General features: G+C 44.9%; 1 protein-coding gene across 4 annotated transcripts in view; it reads left to right on the forward strand.

Annotated features, from left to right (window-relative positions):
- The window catches only part of LOC126990849 (uncharacterized), a 39,305-nt gene extending 24,434 nt beyond the window's left edge, over window positions 1–14,871 (forward strand). For 2 of the 4 annotated variants that reach the window (XM_050849502.1, XM_050849500.1), the window contains one exon: window positions 1,130–1,249. In XM_050849502.1, the coding sequence (XP_050705459.1) occupies window positions 1,130–1,150 (21 nt within the window). In that variant the 3' untranslated portion in view covers window positions 1,151–1,249. Of the gene's footprint in view, window positions 1–1,129; window positions 1,250–3,260; window positions 5,384–6,053; window positions 6,152–14,723 lie in introns of those variants that run through there. The other 2 variants (XR_007744865.1, XM_050849503.1) reach the window with 2 other exon arrangements.
- Window positions 14,872–19,281: the final 4,410 nt, after the last annotated feature.

Genomic DNA, 19,281 nt, shown 5'->3' on the forward strand with positions numbered 1-19,281 from the left:
GGTAGCCTGGTAACATATAGTCCCAGGTCTTTCTCTGCCTCTGTGGTGGATAGTGGAGTGTTTCCCATGTGGTATTGGTGTGCTGGATATCCCCTCCCAAGGTGCAGGACTTTACATTTTCTTCATATTGAATTGTAGCAGTCACTTTTTGTCCCATTCCCGTAGCTTGGTGATGTCTTCTGGTAGGAAATCCATAGTCAAGGGGTTAAGGGGTTTTATATTACTCATGACAAATCAGTCAAAAATTTTCAGACACCAGTTAAATGCTATTGGTGAGACACACTACTTTTTTTCAGTTACATTTGCTCTCATGAGTGGTCAAACCTACAAACAGTGATGTGTTCTGTTGAAGGATTACAGATTTTTTTTATGACTGAAGTGGCAGTGGTGCTTGCAGAAACACAAGACTTAACAAACACCCATAAATGTAACCCGTCCGCTGAGATTGGCACGGATTTTGCCTTAACAAACACCCACAAATGTAACCCGTCCGCTGAGATTGGCACGGATTTTGCCTTAACAAACACCCACAAATGTAACCCATCCACTGAGATTGGCACGGATTTTGCCTTAACAAACACCCACAAATGTAACCCATCCACTGAGATTGGCACAGATGTCGCCTTAACAAACACCCACAAATGTAACCCATCCACTGAGATTGGCACGGATTTTGCCTTAACAAACACCCACAAATGTAACCCATCCACTGAGATTGGCACGGATCTCGCCTTAACAAACACCCACAAATGTAACCCGTCCGCTGAGATTGGCACAGATGTCGCCTTCACTGGTAGCCTGGTAACATATACTCCCAAGACTTTCTTTGCCTCTGTAGTGGATAGTGGAGTGTCTCCCATGTGGTATATTGGTGTGCTGGATATCCCCTCCCAAGGTGCAGGACTTTACATTTTTCTTCATTGCATTGTAGCAGCCACATTTTGCTCCCCTCCTGTAGCTTGGTGATGTCTTCTTGTAGGAATTCGCAGTCAAGGAGTTAAGGATAAATTGGAGCAGAGGAGACATGTAGACAGGGCAGTATGAGCACCACTATTCCTGCACAGTGTAGCTTGATCAGCAGAACAAGGCCAGTCAGTACAGTGTTGATTTCAGTCCACCTTTTCAACAGGAGTGTGGAGTACCAGGGTGACCAGGAGCACAGACTGACCAAGGATGGCAGTGGTGAGGGTGGTGGTGGTGGTGGTGGCCAGCCCCTCCATCATCCCCTCCGACTCCTGACTAACCTGCCTGCCCCACAAGGCATCAATGACCCCACACACGCAGCAGCCAGAAGGAGCATGCCTGACAGAATCCCCGAGACTCTCCTACTTTGACGGCTGTGATGCGGTGAGAGTCCTGGGTTGTGTCTGTGGGTGTTTCCATGGGTAGTGTTATGAGCCCAGTTATAGCTTTGGCTTTGGTAGAGGTTGTTGTGGGTACTTCCATGGGTAGTGTTATGAGCCCAGTAATAATTTGACAAGGCTTTGGTAGAGGTTGTTGTGTTTGTACTTCCATGGGTAGTGTTATGAGCCTTGTGATAGACTGACAAGACTATCATAGAGGTTGTTGTGGGTACTTTCATGGGTAGTGTTATGAGCCTAGTGATAGTTTGACAAGGCTTCTTCTGTACCATGAACATGAAAAACACCCACAAGAATCAGGTACAGGAGGCCGTGCCCCTAACACATGATGCCTCCCAAAGGAACTGGCGGTGGCTGAGTGCTTAGCGTGGACGATGCGGGTTCGAATCCGCTTCTACCACCTGGGATTTTCCAGTCACCGCCGAGTGGCCCAAGACTACCCACATGTTGTCCTGAAGACCACCCATCAACCCGGACTCTAGAAGAACTGTCCAAGTGAGTCAAGTATGAGCTCCGGGGGGCAGCATGAGCCAAGAGAAGATGGCGCCACTATAAACACTTGCCTGCACCACGCCCCCTAAAAAAAGCCCACTGGTGCTATAGGTCAGGAAGTAAAAAAAGGGAAAAATGGGTTGTGTGCTAAATCAAAATGAACAACTGTCAAGGTAGAGGAGATGAGGAGCAGAAAACCCACTCCTAAGAATTAAATTGTGATGTGAAAATGAACGGCTGTCGAGATGGAGAGAACAGAAAAGCCTCCTTGTTGGTTAGTCAGTCAGTGGCTGGAGCACGCCAGCACCAAAGCCGCAGAGTAGGAGAGTGTGACCACCCTCATCACAGGCTGTTACCTAAAGAGCAATGCAAGATTTAAGTTCAACATTATAAGGAGGTTTTTAAAATGAAATGCACAAAATGGAGGCTACAGTACAGGGGAGAGAGTGAGGGTCAGGGAAGAAGGGACAGAGGGAGGGAGGACGGGAAGAATTTGTGTGGGGGGGGAGGGAGAGTGAAGCCCAGTCTCAAGACCATCTAATTGTACAGCTGTTGGGGAATCGCTGTGTTCCAATCTGGCAGACCAGTTTTAACCCCTTGACTATGAACTTCCTACCAGAAGACCTCACCAAGCTACAGGAATGGAACAAAAAGTGGCTGCTACAATTCAGTGAAGAAAAATGTAAAGTCCTGCACCTTGGGAGGGGATATCCAGCACACCAATACCACATGGGAAACACCCCACTATCCACCACAGAGCCAGAGAAAGACCTGGGACTATATGTTACCAGGCTACCAGTGAAGGGATATCCAGCACACCAATACCACATGGGAAACACCCCACTATCCACCACAGAGCCAGAGAAAGACCTGTGACTATAATGTTGCCAGGCTACCAGGGAAGGCCAAATCCGTGTCAATCGCAGCGGACGGGTTAAGGACAGCATCTTGCACCCAGAGCCACAGAATAAGAGAGCACATACCAAAGGAATTGATGCTAAATGGATATCATGGTAAATCAAGGCTATTTTAATGTTATTTCAATGGTATTTACTGGGTGTGAACTGCTGGGAGGGAAGAGAAGCACTGATTACTAGATATACATTTACTGACATGCAGAAACAAGGAAAATTGAGGATATGGTGCTATGGTCAAAGAAATGTGGGAATGTTGAAGCAAGGGATTGATGAGGACAAGAACTTGACCCTTAGTGCATGCTGCTCACCCCTCCCTGGCCCTATCCCACCCTGGCCCAGCCCCCCCCTGGCCTCACCCTGCCCTGGCCCCTCCCCACACTGGCCCTGCCCCAAACTGGCCTCGCCCCATGTTGGCCCTTCCCCACCCTGGCCCCGCCCCACAATTTTACTCACCCACACTTCTGCTCCTAACTGTTTCCATGTTCTCCAGTGACCAAGTGGTGTGTTGGTGCCTACCTCTGGCTGGCCGGCTGTTATGATAGAATTATGAAGAGCAAGCAGACAGCGCTGAAAGAACGGGGAATTCTTCTTCTTCCACAAACAACTGCCAATGAGAGAGTGAAGCGATGAATAACAGGGCACTGAATAACAGGTAGCCACGCCCTGTAGATTTTGTGTGACATTTATAAGAAGAACATAAGAGCATAAGAACATAGGGAGACTGCAAGAGGCTGAATGGCCTACACAGGGCAGCTCCAGATTCCCCCCCACTGCCACCTGTCATCCTCGTCCATGTAGCTATCAAGTCTACTCATAAAACAAGCTGTCATCCCTGCACTCACTAGTATGTGATTGCTGAGTCTATTCCATTCCCCCATCACCCTATTACTAAGCCAAGGCCTGCCTAGTTCCCTCCTAATTCTATACTTTTCTAATTTAAATCCATTACTGTGTGTTCTATCCTGGTGGCAGTGTGGGTTGCCTGCTGCCAGCACGTCATCTGGGAGACACACTCGGGTGGCAGTGTAAGCAGCAAGCCTTCCATTTAGTGAGCCTGTGTTACAAAATCAGCTTAACCTTTAGACGGCTACAGGAACAAAGAAGATGCCATAAAAATTGCATTGGTGTGAAGATCAAACCCCAGGATCACATTAGACTTTCTGTTCAGTATTCAGCCAGTCAGTTTTGTGAGGCAGAAATAAAACAACACTTCAAGATTGCGATTGAATCTATATATAAACAATAGTTAAAACACCCCTTATGTGGTATAACTATACTTGTGCTGCGGTCCTAAGGTCGGCAGTGACTATATATAGACCATTCATTTTGGGGAGCTTTTCTTCTAATACTGCCGCCATCTGAGTTAATCTGCATGATAAACCCACGGATCATTTTTTATAGTACAAACATTCCTATCATTTCTAAAAACAACTTCCAGTGCAGTAAACAATATCTTTTGCCTCTACAGTCATGCCTTGGTTTATGAGTCTAATTCGTTCTGGAATTTTGCTCGCAAATCAAAACACTTGTAAGCCAAAACAAATTTCCCATTGAAACTAATGTGAATCCCATTAAGGTGTCCCATATCCCAAAAAATATTAACATAAAAATCATTTTACATGTTATTTTACACAGAATGAAGATAATTTTACAAACAACTTGCAATGATAATCAATATTTTTTTTATAATATAGTATAATAATATAGCATAATATCTAAATAATACAGTGCTGAAAACACAAAGATCGCACACTGGAGCACAAACGTACGCGGACAGGAGCGCGGTGCTACCCTTGAGAGTGTGCAAAGTGGACTAAGGTGGTGTCACACTGGGCGTTTTCCTCCAGCCCTTGGAGCAAGAAGGAACTGTGGTTGCCTGTACGGTCAACCGGGAGTGAGTTGTTGGTTTGGGTAAATACTCCTGTCCTCCCGTCTCTGAAGCCATGATCGTACCCACAACGGCTTCTTCCTTCCAATAAACTATAGCAACAAGCTTATAGTTTGAGTGGCAGCAGCACAAGCCACAACAGCTCTTACTTTTGCAAACGGTGCCGTGTAGAGTGGACCGAGAGGAGGAGGACCTAAGAAGCGATACAAAGTGTTACAGGTCCAAAGAAGAAGATGTGAATACAGGGCGACTGGTTTGTTTACGTTGTGGATATGGGCAGCCGATCTTGGTCGTGTGTGACGCACGTCACCTGGTAATCAAGAGTTATCCCCCTTCCTTGAGACTGTTTTCCATCCCCCCTGTGATCCACCAGAGCGCTCTTTCTTGTCCATATAACTAGATGAACCAACACAATTTCTCATTTTGTCACTCATCAAGGACATACGCATTGGTTTAGTCAAAGTTATGAGATCTCCAGTTCATTAGGAACTTTTCTCTAGCTACTTTGCGTCACTGCACGAGACGGAATTTTTCAAGACGTCCTTTTCTCAACAAAATACCGACCGATGGCATCGCTTCACTTTCTTGTTTCTACTGATGACGATGATGTTTTCATACCTACAGTGATGCTTTCAAATGGTCTGTGGTGCAGCAGTAACACAACAGTGACCTCGTGAACTCTGTATGCACCCCCACCTGGCAGGGTTCCCCGTAAGAATCTCAGGAAATGGTCATCGCCTTTGGCCTAAGGAGGTGCGGCGGTGTGTTTACCTGTGTCACCACCCCCGCCGCGGCTTGCGCCACACCCCTGATTTTTGCCAAGAATTGGTGGGGCTTCTTGGAAATCTGATGCACCATGCAGAACAAGCAAGAAACGGAAGGATTTCACAAGATTTGGGTAATTCTTGCTCGCGCTGGGGTAATTCTTGATCGCGTGATAACGACTTAAAGTTGTAGTTGCCTGTTGCGCCTACTGCCAACGCGGTTGGAGGAAAAGGCCAAGTGTCATACTAGCTTGGGACCCTATTCCCATTGTTTTCCGCTCTGAGCGCTCTCGTCTTGCGGCGAACAACGGGAACCCACACTCACGTCTCGACATGTACGAACAGGATGCTCGCACGCCAAGTCACCGCTCGTAAACCAAGACATTTTTGTGATTTTCTTTTGCTCATAAATCAAAACGCTCATAAAGTAAGGCACTCGTAAACCAAGGTGTGACTGTGTTTGGTAGTTCCTCGCTCCTCTTGTCATTATTATCTTAGAGATGAATCATATTTGCCGGCGCTGAAGGTGTCCTTTCTTTCTTAAAATAAGACTTGAAAAATTAGCATGCTGTGCACCATTACAAGCTTGTCATGCTGGTGGTGAGGCTGACCCTGATTGTGCACCCCACAGGAGAGGCTGAAGGCGCAGTGCAGGGGTGTGGTGGTGCCCTCAGAGTGGATTCTGTCCGGGCAGGCGGTGCACCCCAGGCCACACCCCAAGAACGTCAGGTGAGTAGCAGGGACACACACACACACACACACACACACACACACACACACACACACACACACACACACACACACATTGTTAAGTGGGAGTGACAATCTAACCATGATGGGGTTTTCAATTGCAAAGAGGCATGTTGGGAGGAGTGGACATCAGAGGAAGGTGAAACTCTATGAAACTCTTTATTATACCTGCATGGGGAAATAGCTGCTGAGGATAGGCAATGGACAACACTTATGCAATGGATCAAGGAGAACACACACACACACACACACACACACACACACACACACACACACACACACACACAGACACATACACACACACACACAGACACAGACACACACAGACACACACACACACACACACACACTCCTCCTCCTCCTCCTCCTAAGACAAACAAGCAAAAATCTTCAGTTTCCTCCCAAGTGGATGTACCGTCAGGTGTGATCCAACAGGACGAATTGGGTGTGGCAATGAAGAAAATACTATACGTTATTGAGCATCAAGATGTTGGATTTCTCAAATTTGACATCTCTAGGAAAGTGACTATATCAGATGCATTGCAGACAGAAATTTTAATGAGAGGCTCAAGTTTTTTCCAGTATATGTCCGGGGCTTTTGCAGTTAAAAACAAGCGGTCAATGACTACAGCATGGTTCAAAAACACCTTGTTAACGACTTTTAAGCGTCATTTTTAACGTGGTTAATGTAACGTGTTATGTTTAAGTTTAAGGTGCGAACTGCTGTCTCACGTCAGGTCCGGTGTACCGTTGCCTGCGTTCTCCAGTTGACTGAAGTGGTTGAGACAACACAATAGCCTTTTAGTTAAGTTATGTGTGGCCGAGCGGTAGCCGTTATAAGTTCACTTTAGTTCTCTCTCTCAGGTTAATACAAATACCAAATATATATAACTATATTAACAGTTGTACTACATAAGGTTTACAGTTTACGTGAGCGAGACGCACGAAATCAGAGACAGCCACACCGCTGCAGGGCGCGGGGCGGCAGAGCACCGCTCGCCTGCCCGTCACCCGTCTTCTCTCCCTTCTCCGCGTTGTTCGCCCGTTTTATTTGCTTGTAGTTCGTCCGGAAGGGTGGGTTCCGGTTGATGACTGTTGATGAAAGTCATCATTTGCTGATCCTAGTGTCAGTTCACCACAGCTTCCCACGGCCAAAAGCACGACGTGTTGTTAGACATCCTGTTGTGCGACACCGACCGAGTGTCGCCACACGTACAGTCATACATACACATGTACATTATAATATACACATTACATCGCTCGGTTCTCTAAAAGTCGCGACCTCGCGACTCACCCGACCTTTAAAAGCAGTGTACCTACCCATGTTACAGTCGCACAATGTGTACTAGTTAAACGAGGTCCTGTTATTGCATTAAAAAAATATATATACAAGTCAGAGCCCGCCTAACGATACAGCATCGGGAAATGCCAATGATAATTAAAAATAATCATGGAAGTAACAAGAAATGGGCAAAGTACATACAGGGCGAGGTAAACTTGGCAAGAGTCGTGGACATGGAAGCTCAGTAGTATTCCGAGAAAACAAAATAATAGCTCGAAAAATTATTTACATGATACATCCTAGAAAAATTAAATTGACTAAACTGTCATTAGGACACATGGTAATGGAGCTGCTTGGAATAGTAAAACGACAAAGGAACAATCCTTGAAGAAGATCTGCTACACACTGAGCCTTCGAGTCACACCTGGACACAAAACTGTCGCAGAGAAACACTCATCCGTTGCGTGACAATTAATTGCCAGTGTCGTTACCCTCGGCACGCCTTCGAGACGGGTGGGGTTTGCAACAATAGATAAGGTTGTGTGAAAAGAGGTAATGTTATCCGTAGAGTCTCCTAATAGTTACAATGTGATAACAAGGACAAGTCTGGAGAACCTTAGAAGCATCGGCAGTCAGCACCACTAACTCCTAATACTCCGTTTTACAGGTCTACAGTACTATAAAAGAAAATCCTGTCACTAAGTTGTGAAATCACTGTTGTAACAAATCTCACTGAAATATACAATTCCAGCATAATTGATTAAAGTAATTCCAGCATTAATAAACATCAAATGACAAAGACAAATTTCCACCTATCCCTCGATCGTAACGAACGTGGATGACTGACATCTGTGACGCCAATAATAATTCCCGTAACGGGTAACAGTGGTATGTCAAGTAAGGGTAAGTAAGACTTGTCTGCTTACTTCCAAAGCTTACAGATATTCACATGCTGGTTACGATAAAAGTTAGGGACAGCATCTGCTCAAGTTAAGTCTGTCAGTGCAGAGAAAAAGTATGTTTTAAGCAGAAGCACATGAGGTTCAAGGTTAAATTGTGCATATCCCTATGTTAGTCTACACCCTCGGTTATTACGGGTCCAATTAAATTAAGAAGACTGACTGCCTTGCATCAACTCAGCAATAAAAGAAAATAGTGGGTTAGAGTGAAAAGTATTACTCAAGCACTCCCCTCTCGCATGAAAAAGATGCAGGCAAAAGCATAGGAACCAAACATAAATTAGTAGATGCGAGGATGCAGGTTATAGTCGTGTGGTGGAAAGATACACAAAGCAGCGTCAGGCTGAACCTCAAGCCGGCGCTAGTCTTTGGAGACGATCACTCTGCACCATTCTGTGCAAAAAAAAAATCGTAAAGCTCAAATTTCCAACCACCAATTTATCTGACTATTTCTGCCTAAACCACGGGTAAAAGAACACACCAAGGAATTTTTGATTACCGCTGGTGACACCCAAAAAGGTTTAGGTCAGAGGGTCGCGAAGGCCCCCCTCCCCGACGAACGTGTCGACGGGAAACGAAGCTTCAAAAAGGACCCAAAATTACTTTAAATGCCATAAAAGTTGGCTGATAAAACCGTGTAGGTTGCCAGTGGGGCTGTAGTCAAGGGATACTGCACTCTTTCGAAGAGGAACTTTAAGGACAATCATGTACATAAGGAACTCTAGTAATAATCTAGCATTAGCTACAGAAATGGTTTCTCCATCTGTCTAGTTTTCCTGTTTAAAACACGAGATCAAATCAGTAGATAGCCTATAGGCGTCCACTTGCCTATTAAAAAGGCCACTCATTTGCACAGTGTCCACAGCAAAATATACACCCTTTATGAGGCTGTGTTGCCCATCTTCCCCAAATGTTTAAAGAAAAAGTGACCGAAACGCATCATAATCCTTCCGTCCAGTGAACGCGCTCCTGTTTATGAGGGCCGGCGTTCCCGTTCCCGGGATTGACCTTCGAGCGGCTGAGAGATATTTTATCTCCCGGATTTGACACGAATGAAATGTCCATGACAATCTCACTTTGAAACAAGAAGTCCCTGGCAGAACAATCTGCCTCCCTTGCTACCCTGCGAAAGGCCTAACTGCTGTTGCTGTTAGCGGGTGATTAGGGGCAGAAGCCATTGTGGGATTAGTAAGGTAAGTAAAGACCTCTTGGTTGCACATGCAGCGTAGGAGGAGCAAGCACCCTTTGAAGACTGCTACACTCCTTACATGAGAACAGTTACCGTTATCCTTGACGGCACTGTTCTTTCTCTCAACCCACCCCTCATAGTCCTCGGGTCAGGTTTCTCTGCCATTAAAAGAGTTACTAGTAAAATGAGGAGTAAAATGGTAAAAGAGAAAAAAATATTGCTGCAAAAATAAGTAAAGTAATAATCATTCACCGCTAAGTATGTGCTCACTCCTCCCCGATGCTTTTAAAATGCATAATAAAAGAGGAAAAAGAATAATGAGTGAGGCTTAGCAAGACAAAACGTCTCCACTGTGCAATAAAATACACAAAAGAAAGGAGAAAAGAAAATGAATGATTATACATAAAATGCGTAACAATGTTACTCAAGAAAAATATTAAACAACCACACGCCAGAAAAATCAACAGCTGAAAAATCTCATAGATTAGATGCGGCCCCACACGCCTAAACACGTGAACATAATAATAGTAATGCACCTGAAATAATGTTGCAAGTGCTGTAATTACTGAAACCGTATCAATGAGTGTCAGCTATAATGTGTTAAAAACCTCGAAGACAGCAGCTCGATGCCCCACTACTCAGCACGCTCGCGTCCTTCGCCTCGCCGGTGGCAAGGGCAGGGCTGCAGGGGTGGCAGGGTCTGCCGTCCCCCGTCTGGCAGCGGTGGTGGGAGGGGCGGCGGGCAGACAATATACGCCCACCAGTCACCCTCAAAGGTCCGAGTTGCCTGGCGAAGATAAGTGCGCACCTACGACGAGTTGTGTCGCAGGAAGAAACAAATGCCTGGACACCTCCAAGGAAACTTGGTTGTGTGGAGGTGCGAGGCGGGGCGCGCGGGCTGTGTGGAGGTGCGGGGCGGGCGGGTGTGCTCTCGGGTGCGGCTGTGTGCTGACTCGACTCACTGGGGCAGGAAAAGCCGCGCGCTGAGGTCAGCGTTTGCTGGCTGTGTCCGATACCGTTCACTGCCCCCACACACTGTCACTGAAGCTAAGTTTGAGAGAGATATAACAATTCGAGTAGTTCGTAACCACGCTGCACATCATTTATGTTAACGACTTTAAGCGTCATTTTAACGTGGATAATGTAACGTGTTAAGTTTAAGTTTAAGGCGCGAACTGCTGTCTCACGTCAGGTCCGGTGTACCGTTGCCTGCGTTCTCCAGTTGACTGAAGTGGTTGAGACAACACAATAGCCTTTACTTAAGTGATGTGTGGCCGAGCGGTAGCCGTTATAAGTTCACTTTAGTTCACTTTAGTTCTCTCTCTCAGGTTAATACAAATACCAAATATATATAACTATATTAACAGTTGTACTACATAAGGTTTACAGTTTACGTGAGCGAGACGCACGAAATCAGAGACAGCCACACCGCTGCAGGGCGCGGGGCGGCAGAGCACCGCTCGCCTGCCCGTCACCCGTCTTCTCTCCCTTCTCCGCGTTGTTCGCTCGTTTTATTTGCTTGTAGTTCGTCCGGAAGGGTGTGGGTTCCGGTTGATGACTGTTGATGAAAGTCATCATTTGCTGATCCTAGTGTCAGTTCATCACAGCTTCCCACGGCCAAAAGCACGACGTGTTGTTAGACATCCTGTTGTGCGACACCGACCGGGTGTCGCCACACGTACAGTCATACATACACATGTACATTATAATATACACATTACATCCTTGGCAAAGGAAAAGGAGAAGTGCTTTGGTCTTGGTTAGTCTATTTAGCTGTCAAAAGTGCAGTGTTTTGCTTCTCATGCCTACTGTTTCCCACGACAGAGACTGCCAGCCACTGTTCTTCACTAGAGCTAGAGGGAGGTTTTAGCAGCTGGAAAAAGCCAGAAAAAATCATTGCACATGAAAATAGTCAGAGACATTGTGATTCTTTCACAAGATGGAAGGAAATGGAAAGGCGCCTTGTTGAAAAGGAAGGACTAATTGACAAACAGCTTCAAGGGCACATTGCCACAGAGAAGGAATAGTGGCGACAAACCCTCAAGATAATTCTGCACTGTATTAGATATCTGTCCAAACAAAATTTAGCACTGAGAGGTCACAGAAAGAATATAACCTGCACTGAAACAGATGAAAATAGTATTGGAAATTTCAGAGGCCTTTTAAAACTAATTGCAGAGTTTGATCCTGTCATGAAAAACCATCTGGACTATGTCTGTCAAAATCCAAGGTCCCCTTCATATTTGTCTGCTGAAGTCCACAATGAATTCATCCAGATTATTGCATCTACTGCTGGGAGCACTTTACTGAGTGACATCCGAAGAGCTGAGTACTACGGTATAATGCTTGATTCAACTCCAGATGCTGCACACAGGGAACAAATGTCAGAGATCATAAGATATGCAGAGATAAACTATGAAGAAAAAACAGTTTGTGTGAAAGAAAGTTTCCTTGGACTTATTCAAGTACACCAAAAGGATGCAGCAAGTACTGTAAATGTAACAATGCAGCAGCTGGAGAAAGTTCACTTGCCTTTTGAAGACTCTCGTTCTCAGTGTCATGACTATGCTGCTGTCATGTCTGGACACAAATAAGGAGTACAACAAAGACTTGTTACAGTGAACCCTAAAGCAATATATGTGAACTGTGACAACCACTCATTAAATTTGGCTGGGGTTCATTCCGCTAGTCATGAGGTGGTGATGGTCACATTTTCTGGAACTGTGCAGGCAGTGTATGTTTTCTTTTCAAGGTCGACCTATCGATGGGAGACACTGAAGAAGAATTTGCCTATATCTGTGAAAGCTGAATCTGAAATACGCTGATGCAGCTGATGCAGTTCGACCCATACATGAAAATGCGAGGGATTTGGTCCAACTTTTAGAGACAATCGGAAGTGATTTGAAGGAGACAACAAATACCAGAAGTGAAGCAACACAGCTGTTGAGCAGAATTTTGGCATCTGATTTCTTTGCTGCACTAAGTTTCTGGAACATTTTACTTACCAAGATTGACAGAGTCCAGAAGCGACTGCAGGATCCAAAAATGAATTTCCATGAGGCAGCACAAGATATCCAGGCGTTGCAAGTTTATTTCCTTGCTAATCGCGGGGAAATCTGCCAGACATCTATCAAAAAAGCAAAGGAGCTCTGTCATGCTTGGGATGTAAGAATTGACAGACGACGTAGAGTGAAGAAAAAATTGCCTGGTGAAACTGGTGGTGATGCAGACCTCTCAGCAGAAAATGAGATGCAACGTCTGCTAAAAGGTACTATTGACAGAATGCATAATGAAATGGGCGAACGGTTCATCAGATTGCTTAGCCTGGATTCAAAGTTTGGCTTTCTTTTGGATATTAAGGAGTTGCTATCTACAACCAATGAAGCATACGTCACAGAAAGGTGCATTGATGTGGCAAGTTTCTATGACACTGACTTAGATGGCTTGGAACTGTTCAGTGAAATTGTAGATTGCAGAATGCTGCTTAAGACACGAGATGATGTTCTGATCACTAACACACAGGAATTACTTTGTCATTGTACAATATGGGGATGAAAGTGTTCTCCCAAACCTTCGGGTTGGCCTTAGATACTGCTGACCATTGCAGTATTAATTGCTAGTTGTGAGCGATCATTTAGTAAATTGAAACTTATCTTGTCGTACCTTGGAACGTCTATGGGGCAAGAAAGGTTGTCGGCCTTAACTCTACTAAGTGTAGAGCAAGGGATCGCAGACAAAATAAACTTTGATGACATGATGGATAAATTTTCAGCTGTAAAAGCTAGAAAGATGAATACATTGTATCGTGCATCAATACTTGATATCCTTCAATTCATTGTCAACCCTTTTCTTTGGTTTGGTTTTCTATTATCAATATCTGTCTAATTACCTTTACCCTCTAATAGCTTTATACCGTTTTATTTCCTTGCATATTGTTGACCCTAAGCATCCAGCACTTTAATCTTTTTGTGTTCATTAGTTTGCCACATGCTAAAACATTCTCTAAAGAAAAGTAAGGTTTATAATTAGTGAACTAATTCATCTTTGTTCTTATCAGATTTCTTTCCAGGCATTATAACTATTCAGTCTCTACCACAAAATCCATTTTTTTCTAATATTAACTTCTATACTGGCAACAATTTGTACATTTTCATGATTTTCTTAGCCCGTTTTTACTAAAGTTTATCTCCTATTTTAGTCATATCTGTTTAATTTACCATTTTCTTTGGTTATTAAGAGTTACTGGCTGCTGTGATGCCTTACTATAGTCTACATCTTATTTATCTTATCAACATTTTGGAATTTATTTATGAGGGCTAATAATTAATTAATTATATCTATTATTAATAAAATAAACTATTTTAGTTTGCGAATTCGGTTTGTGTTTTATCATTCCAGAATATTATTATGCAAATTAGAATGCTTTGTTTTCAACACAGTATATCTGAAATAATAAAGGCCAACATTTCCTGCCAAGATTAGTACACTCAAATGAAAAGAGCCCTTCACCCCTTTGGGGGCGCCATAATAGACTTTGCCCCCGGGCGCCAACAACCCCACGACGCCACTGACAGAGCCACAGGGATAGGAGACTTTGGCCACCTCCATTCCCCCCCATTCCTTCCCTCCCTCCCAAGAGAATATAAAGGAAAGGGAGTAAGGGGAAAGTAAGGAAGAAAGGGAAGGGAGGAAGGGGACGAGAGAGAGAGAGGTGATTTAAAGGAAGGAAGAGGAAGGGGAAGAGAGAGAAGGGAAATGAAGGGAAGGAAGGAAAAGGAGAGAGAGAGAGAGAGAGAGAGAGAGAGAGAGAGAGAGAGAGAGAGAGAGAGAGAGAGAGAGAGAGAGAGAGAGAGAGAGAGAGAGAGAGAAGAGAGTGAAGGGAGGGGAAGAGAGAGAGAAGGGAAGGGAAGGGGAGGAAGGAAAAGGAAGGAAAAGAGAGAGACGTGGATGAAAAGTGATGGAAAGGGAAGCGAAGGAAAAGGAAGAGTAGAAAATAAAGGAGGAAGGAAGAGGAAGGGAAAACAGAGATAAGAGGGGACAAGAAGTGTTGGAAAGGGAAGAGGGGGAGCCATACATCCTTTCCCTCACCAAACCACATTCTCACACCTCGGCACTTTCCAGGAATTTGGAGGAGTACAAGTTGAAGGAACGGTGCGCCGACGGAACCATTGTAGCCGTGGCGTGCGCCCTGCCAGACAACACCAACACCAACACCACTGCAGGGAAAAAGAAGAAAAAGAAATGTGTGGTGTGTGTGTCTCAGGCTGGGGAGGAAGAGGAAGGAACTGTACAGGAGAAGCAGGAGGAAGCATTTAATGGCCTCACGAATGGTGGTTCTGGCTCAAGTACCGACGTGAGGAAGCAGAGGAAGCAAACTCGAAGGAGAGGAAAGAAGAAGAAGTTGAAGGGAGACGATGAAGCGGCTGTACCTTAGAGGAAGAACAGGGATGAATAGAACATGAAAAAACACTAGTTACCCCTCACAATGGCAGCGTTGACTCAAGTACTGACGTGAGGAAACAGGAAGCAAACCCAAAGGAGAGGGAAGAAGTTGAAGGGAGGCGATGAAGTGGCCGTAACTTAAGGAAGAACAGGGACAGATAGAACATGAAAAAACACTAGTTACCCCTCACAATGGCAGCGTTGACTCAGGTACTGACATGAGGAAGCAAACCGGAAGGAGAAGGAAGAAAAAGTTGAAGGAAGGCAATGAAGTGGCCGTACCTTTGAGGAAGAACGTGGATGGATACAACATAAAAAAAAAAAAACACTAGTTACCCCTCACAGTGGCAGTGTTGGCTCAAGTATTGACGTGAGGAAACAAACCCGAAGGAGAGGGAAGAAGAAGAAGTTGAAGGGAGGCGATGAAGTGGCGGTACCTTAGAGGAAGAACAGGGACAGATAGAACATGAAGGAAGAAGAAAACACTAGTTACCCCTCACAGTGACAGCACTAGTGAAAGGAAGAGAAAGAAGGTGGAACAGGGAGTTATGTGGCTTGTGTGTGTTGAACTTAAGAAGGCACACACTGCAGGGTTTGAAGAGGAAGAAACGCTTGCCTCACAGTGACAGCACTAGTGAAAGGAAGAGAAAGAAGGTGGAACAGGGAGTTATGTGGCTTGTGTGTGTTGAACTTAAGAAGGCACACACTGCAGGGTTTGAACAGGAAGAAACGCTTACCTCACAATGACAGCACTAGTGAAAGGAAGAGAAAGAAGACAAAACAGAGGGAGTGTAGTGTGGCTTGTGTGTGTTGAGCTTAGAAGGAAGACACTGCAGGTTTGAACAAAGAAAAACACTTACTGACGATGGCTGAGTGGTCGGTGCCTGGATGCCATGACCCCAAGGACCCAGGCTCAAGTCCCTCCGCAAGACACTGACAATTCTTAACCATCGGCGAGTGGTGGAATATTACCCACATGCTGCCCAGGTCTTCAATCAACCCTGACTTCAGCGACTTAGGTCAAGAGGAGCACCGGGGGGCAGCATGGGCCAAGCAGAGTCATACATCACAGCAGCCACTATAAATTAAATTTGCCTGTGCCACGAACGGACTGGGGTCTTCCAAGTGGTCCCTCGAGAGAGTCTACTGGTGCTATAGGCAGAGGAGAAGGAAGAGGAAAAATGAAAAGAGGAAGAATTATGTGGCACTGGTGAAGGAGCAGGAGGAGGAAGAGGATAAAAATGGTGAAGGAGCAGAAGGAGGAAGAGGATAAAAATGGTGAAGGAGCAGAAGGAGGAAGAGGATAAAAATGAAAGATAAAGAAATCTGCAGCTACAATGGAAGAGAGAAAACACAGAAAAAGAGACACATGAAGAGACTGAAGGAAAGGGAATGGACAGTTACGACAAGAAGAAGCACTTAATAGTCCTTATAATGGTGGCACTGCTGAAGGAGAAGAAGAAGGAAGAGGAAGAAAGGAAAGAGAAGGAAATATGTACCTTGTGATTTTGGGCTGTGAAGAAGCTGGAGGAAGGCAAGGTAATGGCAGGACCTTGAGGGAAGAGAACAGACAGTCAATTACAAGAAGAAGAAGCACTTACTAATCTACAGAATGGTGGCACTGCTGAAGGAGAACACAAAAGAACACAAAGGAAGAACAAACAACAGCAGACCTGCTGGTCCTTACGAGGCTGTTTGTGACAAGCTACACTAACCATCTAATCAAAGGTGGAAGATGAAGGACAGCAAAGGCGAAGGCTCCTCCCCACCCCCCATCCCTCCAGCCAAAGCTGGCAGGAAAGGAAAAAGAACCATGCAGCATGGAAAAACTGCATGGAAATTATGTAGGAAAGAGGAAAGAACTACCATTACTGCTACCACAAACCGGGCGATAAAAGCAGACAAGGACAAGAGGATAGAAGGAAGAAGAGGAAAAAGGAAAGAGAAAGAAATCTGTGCCTTGTGAATTTTATGCTGTGACAGTTACAATAGGAATTACACTCTCCTTCACAGTGCTGGCATGTGCTCAAATTATGACACACAAAGGAAACAGTCGCCTTCACCATTACTCTTTCCTTCCTCTCCACTCTTACAAACACTTCTCCCTCTCCCTCCCTCCCAGCCAAACACTGTCATGGAGCCATCTGGTCCCATAAAGCACTAGTGGAAACAATCGCCTTCACCATTACTTTTGCCTGTCTCTCCACTCTTACAAACACTTCTCCCTCCCAGCCAAACACTGTCATGGAGCCATCTGGTCCCATAAAGCACTAGTGGAAACAATCGCCTTCACCATTACTTTTGCCTGTCTCTCCACTCTTACAAACACTTCTCCCTCCCAGCCAAACACTGTCATGGAGCCATCTGGTCCCATAAAGCACTAGTGGAAACAGTTGCCTTCACCATTACTTTTCCTTACTCTCCACTCTTACAAACACTTTCCTCTCCCTCCCTCCCAGCCAAACACTGTCATGGAGCCATCTGGTCCCATAAAGCACTAGTGGAAACAGTTGCCTTCACCATTACTTTTCCTTCCTCTCCACTCTTACAAACACTTTCCTCTCCCTCCCTCCCAGCCAAACACTGTCATGGAGCCATCTGGTCCCATAAAGCACTAGTGGAAACAGTCGCCTTCACCATTACTTTTTCCTGTCTCTCCACTCTTACAAACACTTCTCCCTCCCAGCCAAACACTGTCATGGAGCCATCTGGTCCCATAAAGCACTAGTATTTTTAGAATGGCAAAAACATGTATAATGAGCTCACAGCGAAACAGTGCGCGCGACCTTTTGTATACTTGGACTTTTGTCGCGGCAGAAAACAAACATGATATACAGAGAGAAAGGAGCTGCCTCGTACAGGCCTACCGGCCTCTTGCAGACTCCTGCGTTCTTATGTTCAAACAGACAACATGGAAGGAAGGCGATGAAAGGCGGTCACTTCAACTTGACAGGGGTGGAAGGAAGTGTGAGAGGTGAAGAAGGAAGGAGAAAGAGAACATCCCATCACACTGCCCCTCACAACACTGGTGCTAAGAAAAGACAAAGAAGAAAAGTAAAATAAGAAAGAAAGGTGTAGGAGGAGGAGGAGGAAAAAGTAGAAAGGAAAGAGAGATAAATGAGATAAAAATGAATCCTATAGGAAGAGGAGAGGGAGGGGAAGCGATAAAGAAGGAGGAGGAGGAGGAGAAGGATAAAGAATGACATATATCAGAAAGGAAGAAAAATAAAGGAAAGAAGAAATAAATGACAAAATAATATAGGAAGAAAAGAAGAAGTAGAAGAAAAAGACAAAGAAGAAGAGGAGAAGAAAATATATATTAGGAAGGAGGAAAACGCAAAGAGAAGGAGAGAGAAGATATAGTAAAAGAGGAGGAGGAGGAGGAGGAAGAGGAGGAAGCTCTTGCTACTATAAATCTTGCAAACTACTACTATTATTACTACTATTACTGCTACTACTACTACTACTACTACTACTACTACTACTACTACTATTATTACTACCACTACTGCTACTATTACTACCACTACCACATGCATTTCACTAGAGTAAGGTCTGTGGTGGTGCTGTGGTGGTTCTGCTGCTGGTATCTCATTCCCTCCCTTATTCTTGTTGTGGTTCTGTTGTCTCATTCGACCATCCTTGCTGTGGTTCCAATGCACATTCATTCATTCTATTCCCGTCACTGCCTGTTGCTTGCCGCCCGCCTCGCCTGTGAATGGAAGAATGTGTGAACCATCTGTATGTCATGGGAAGAATGTGTGAACCATCTGTATGCTACGGGAAGAATGTGTGAACCATCTGTATGTTACGGGGAGAATGTGTGAACCATCTGTATGTTACGGGAAGAATGTGTGAACCATCTGTATGTTACGGGGAGAATGTGTGAACCATCTGTATGTTACGGGAAGAATGTGTGAACCATCTGTATGTTACGGGGAGAATGTGTGAACCATCTGTATGTTACGGGAGGGAAGAATGTGTGAACCATCTGTATGTTACGGGGAGAATGTGTGAACCATCTGTATGTTACGGGGAGAATGTGTGAACCATCTGTATGTTACGGGAGGGAAGAATGTGTGAACCATCTGTATGTTACGGGAAGAATGTGTGAACCATCTGTATGTTACGGGAAGAATGTGTGAACCATCTGTATGTTACGGGAGGGAAGAATGTGTGAACCATCTGTATGTTACGGGAAGAATGTGTGAACCATCTGTATGTCGCGGGAGGGAAG

The sequence above is a fragment of the Eriocheir sinensis genome, unplaced genomic scaffold, assembly GCF_024679095.1.
Source record: "Eriocheir sinensis breed Jianghai 21 unplaced genomic scaffold, ASM2467909v1 Scaffold213, whole genome shotgun sequence".
Lineage (NCBI taxonomy): Eukaryota > Metazoa > Arthropoda > Malacostraca > Decapoda > Varunidae > Eriocheir > Eriocheir sinensis.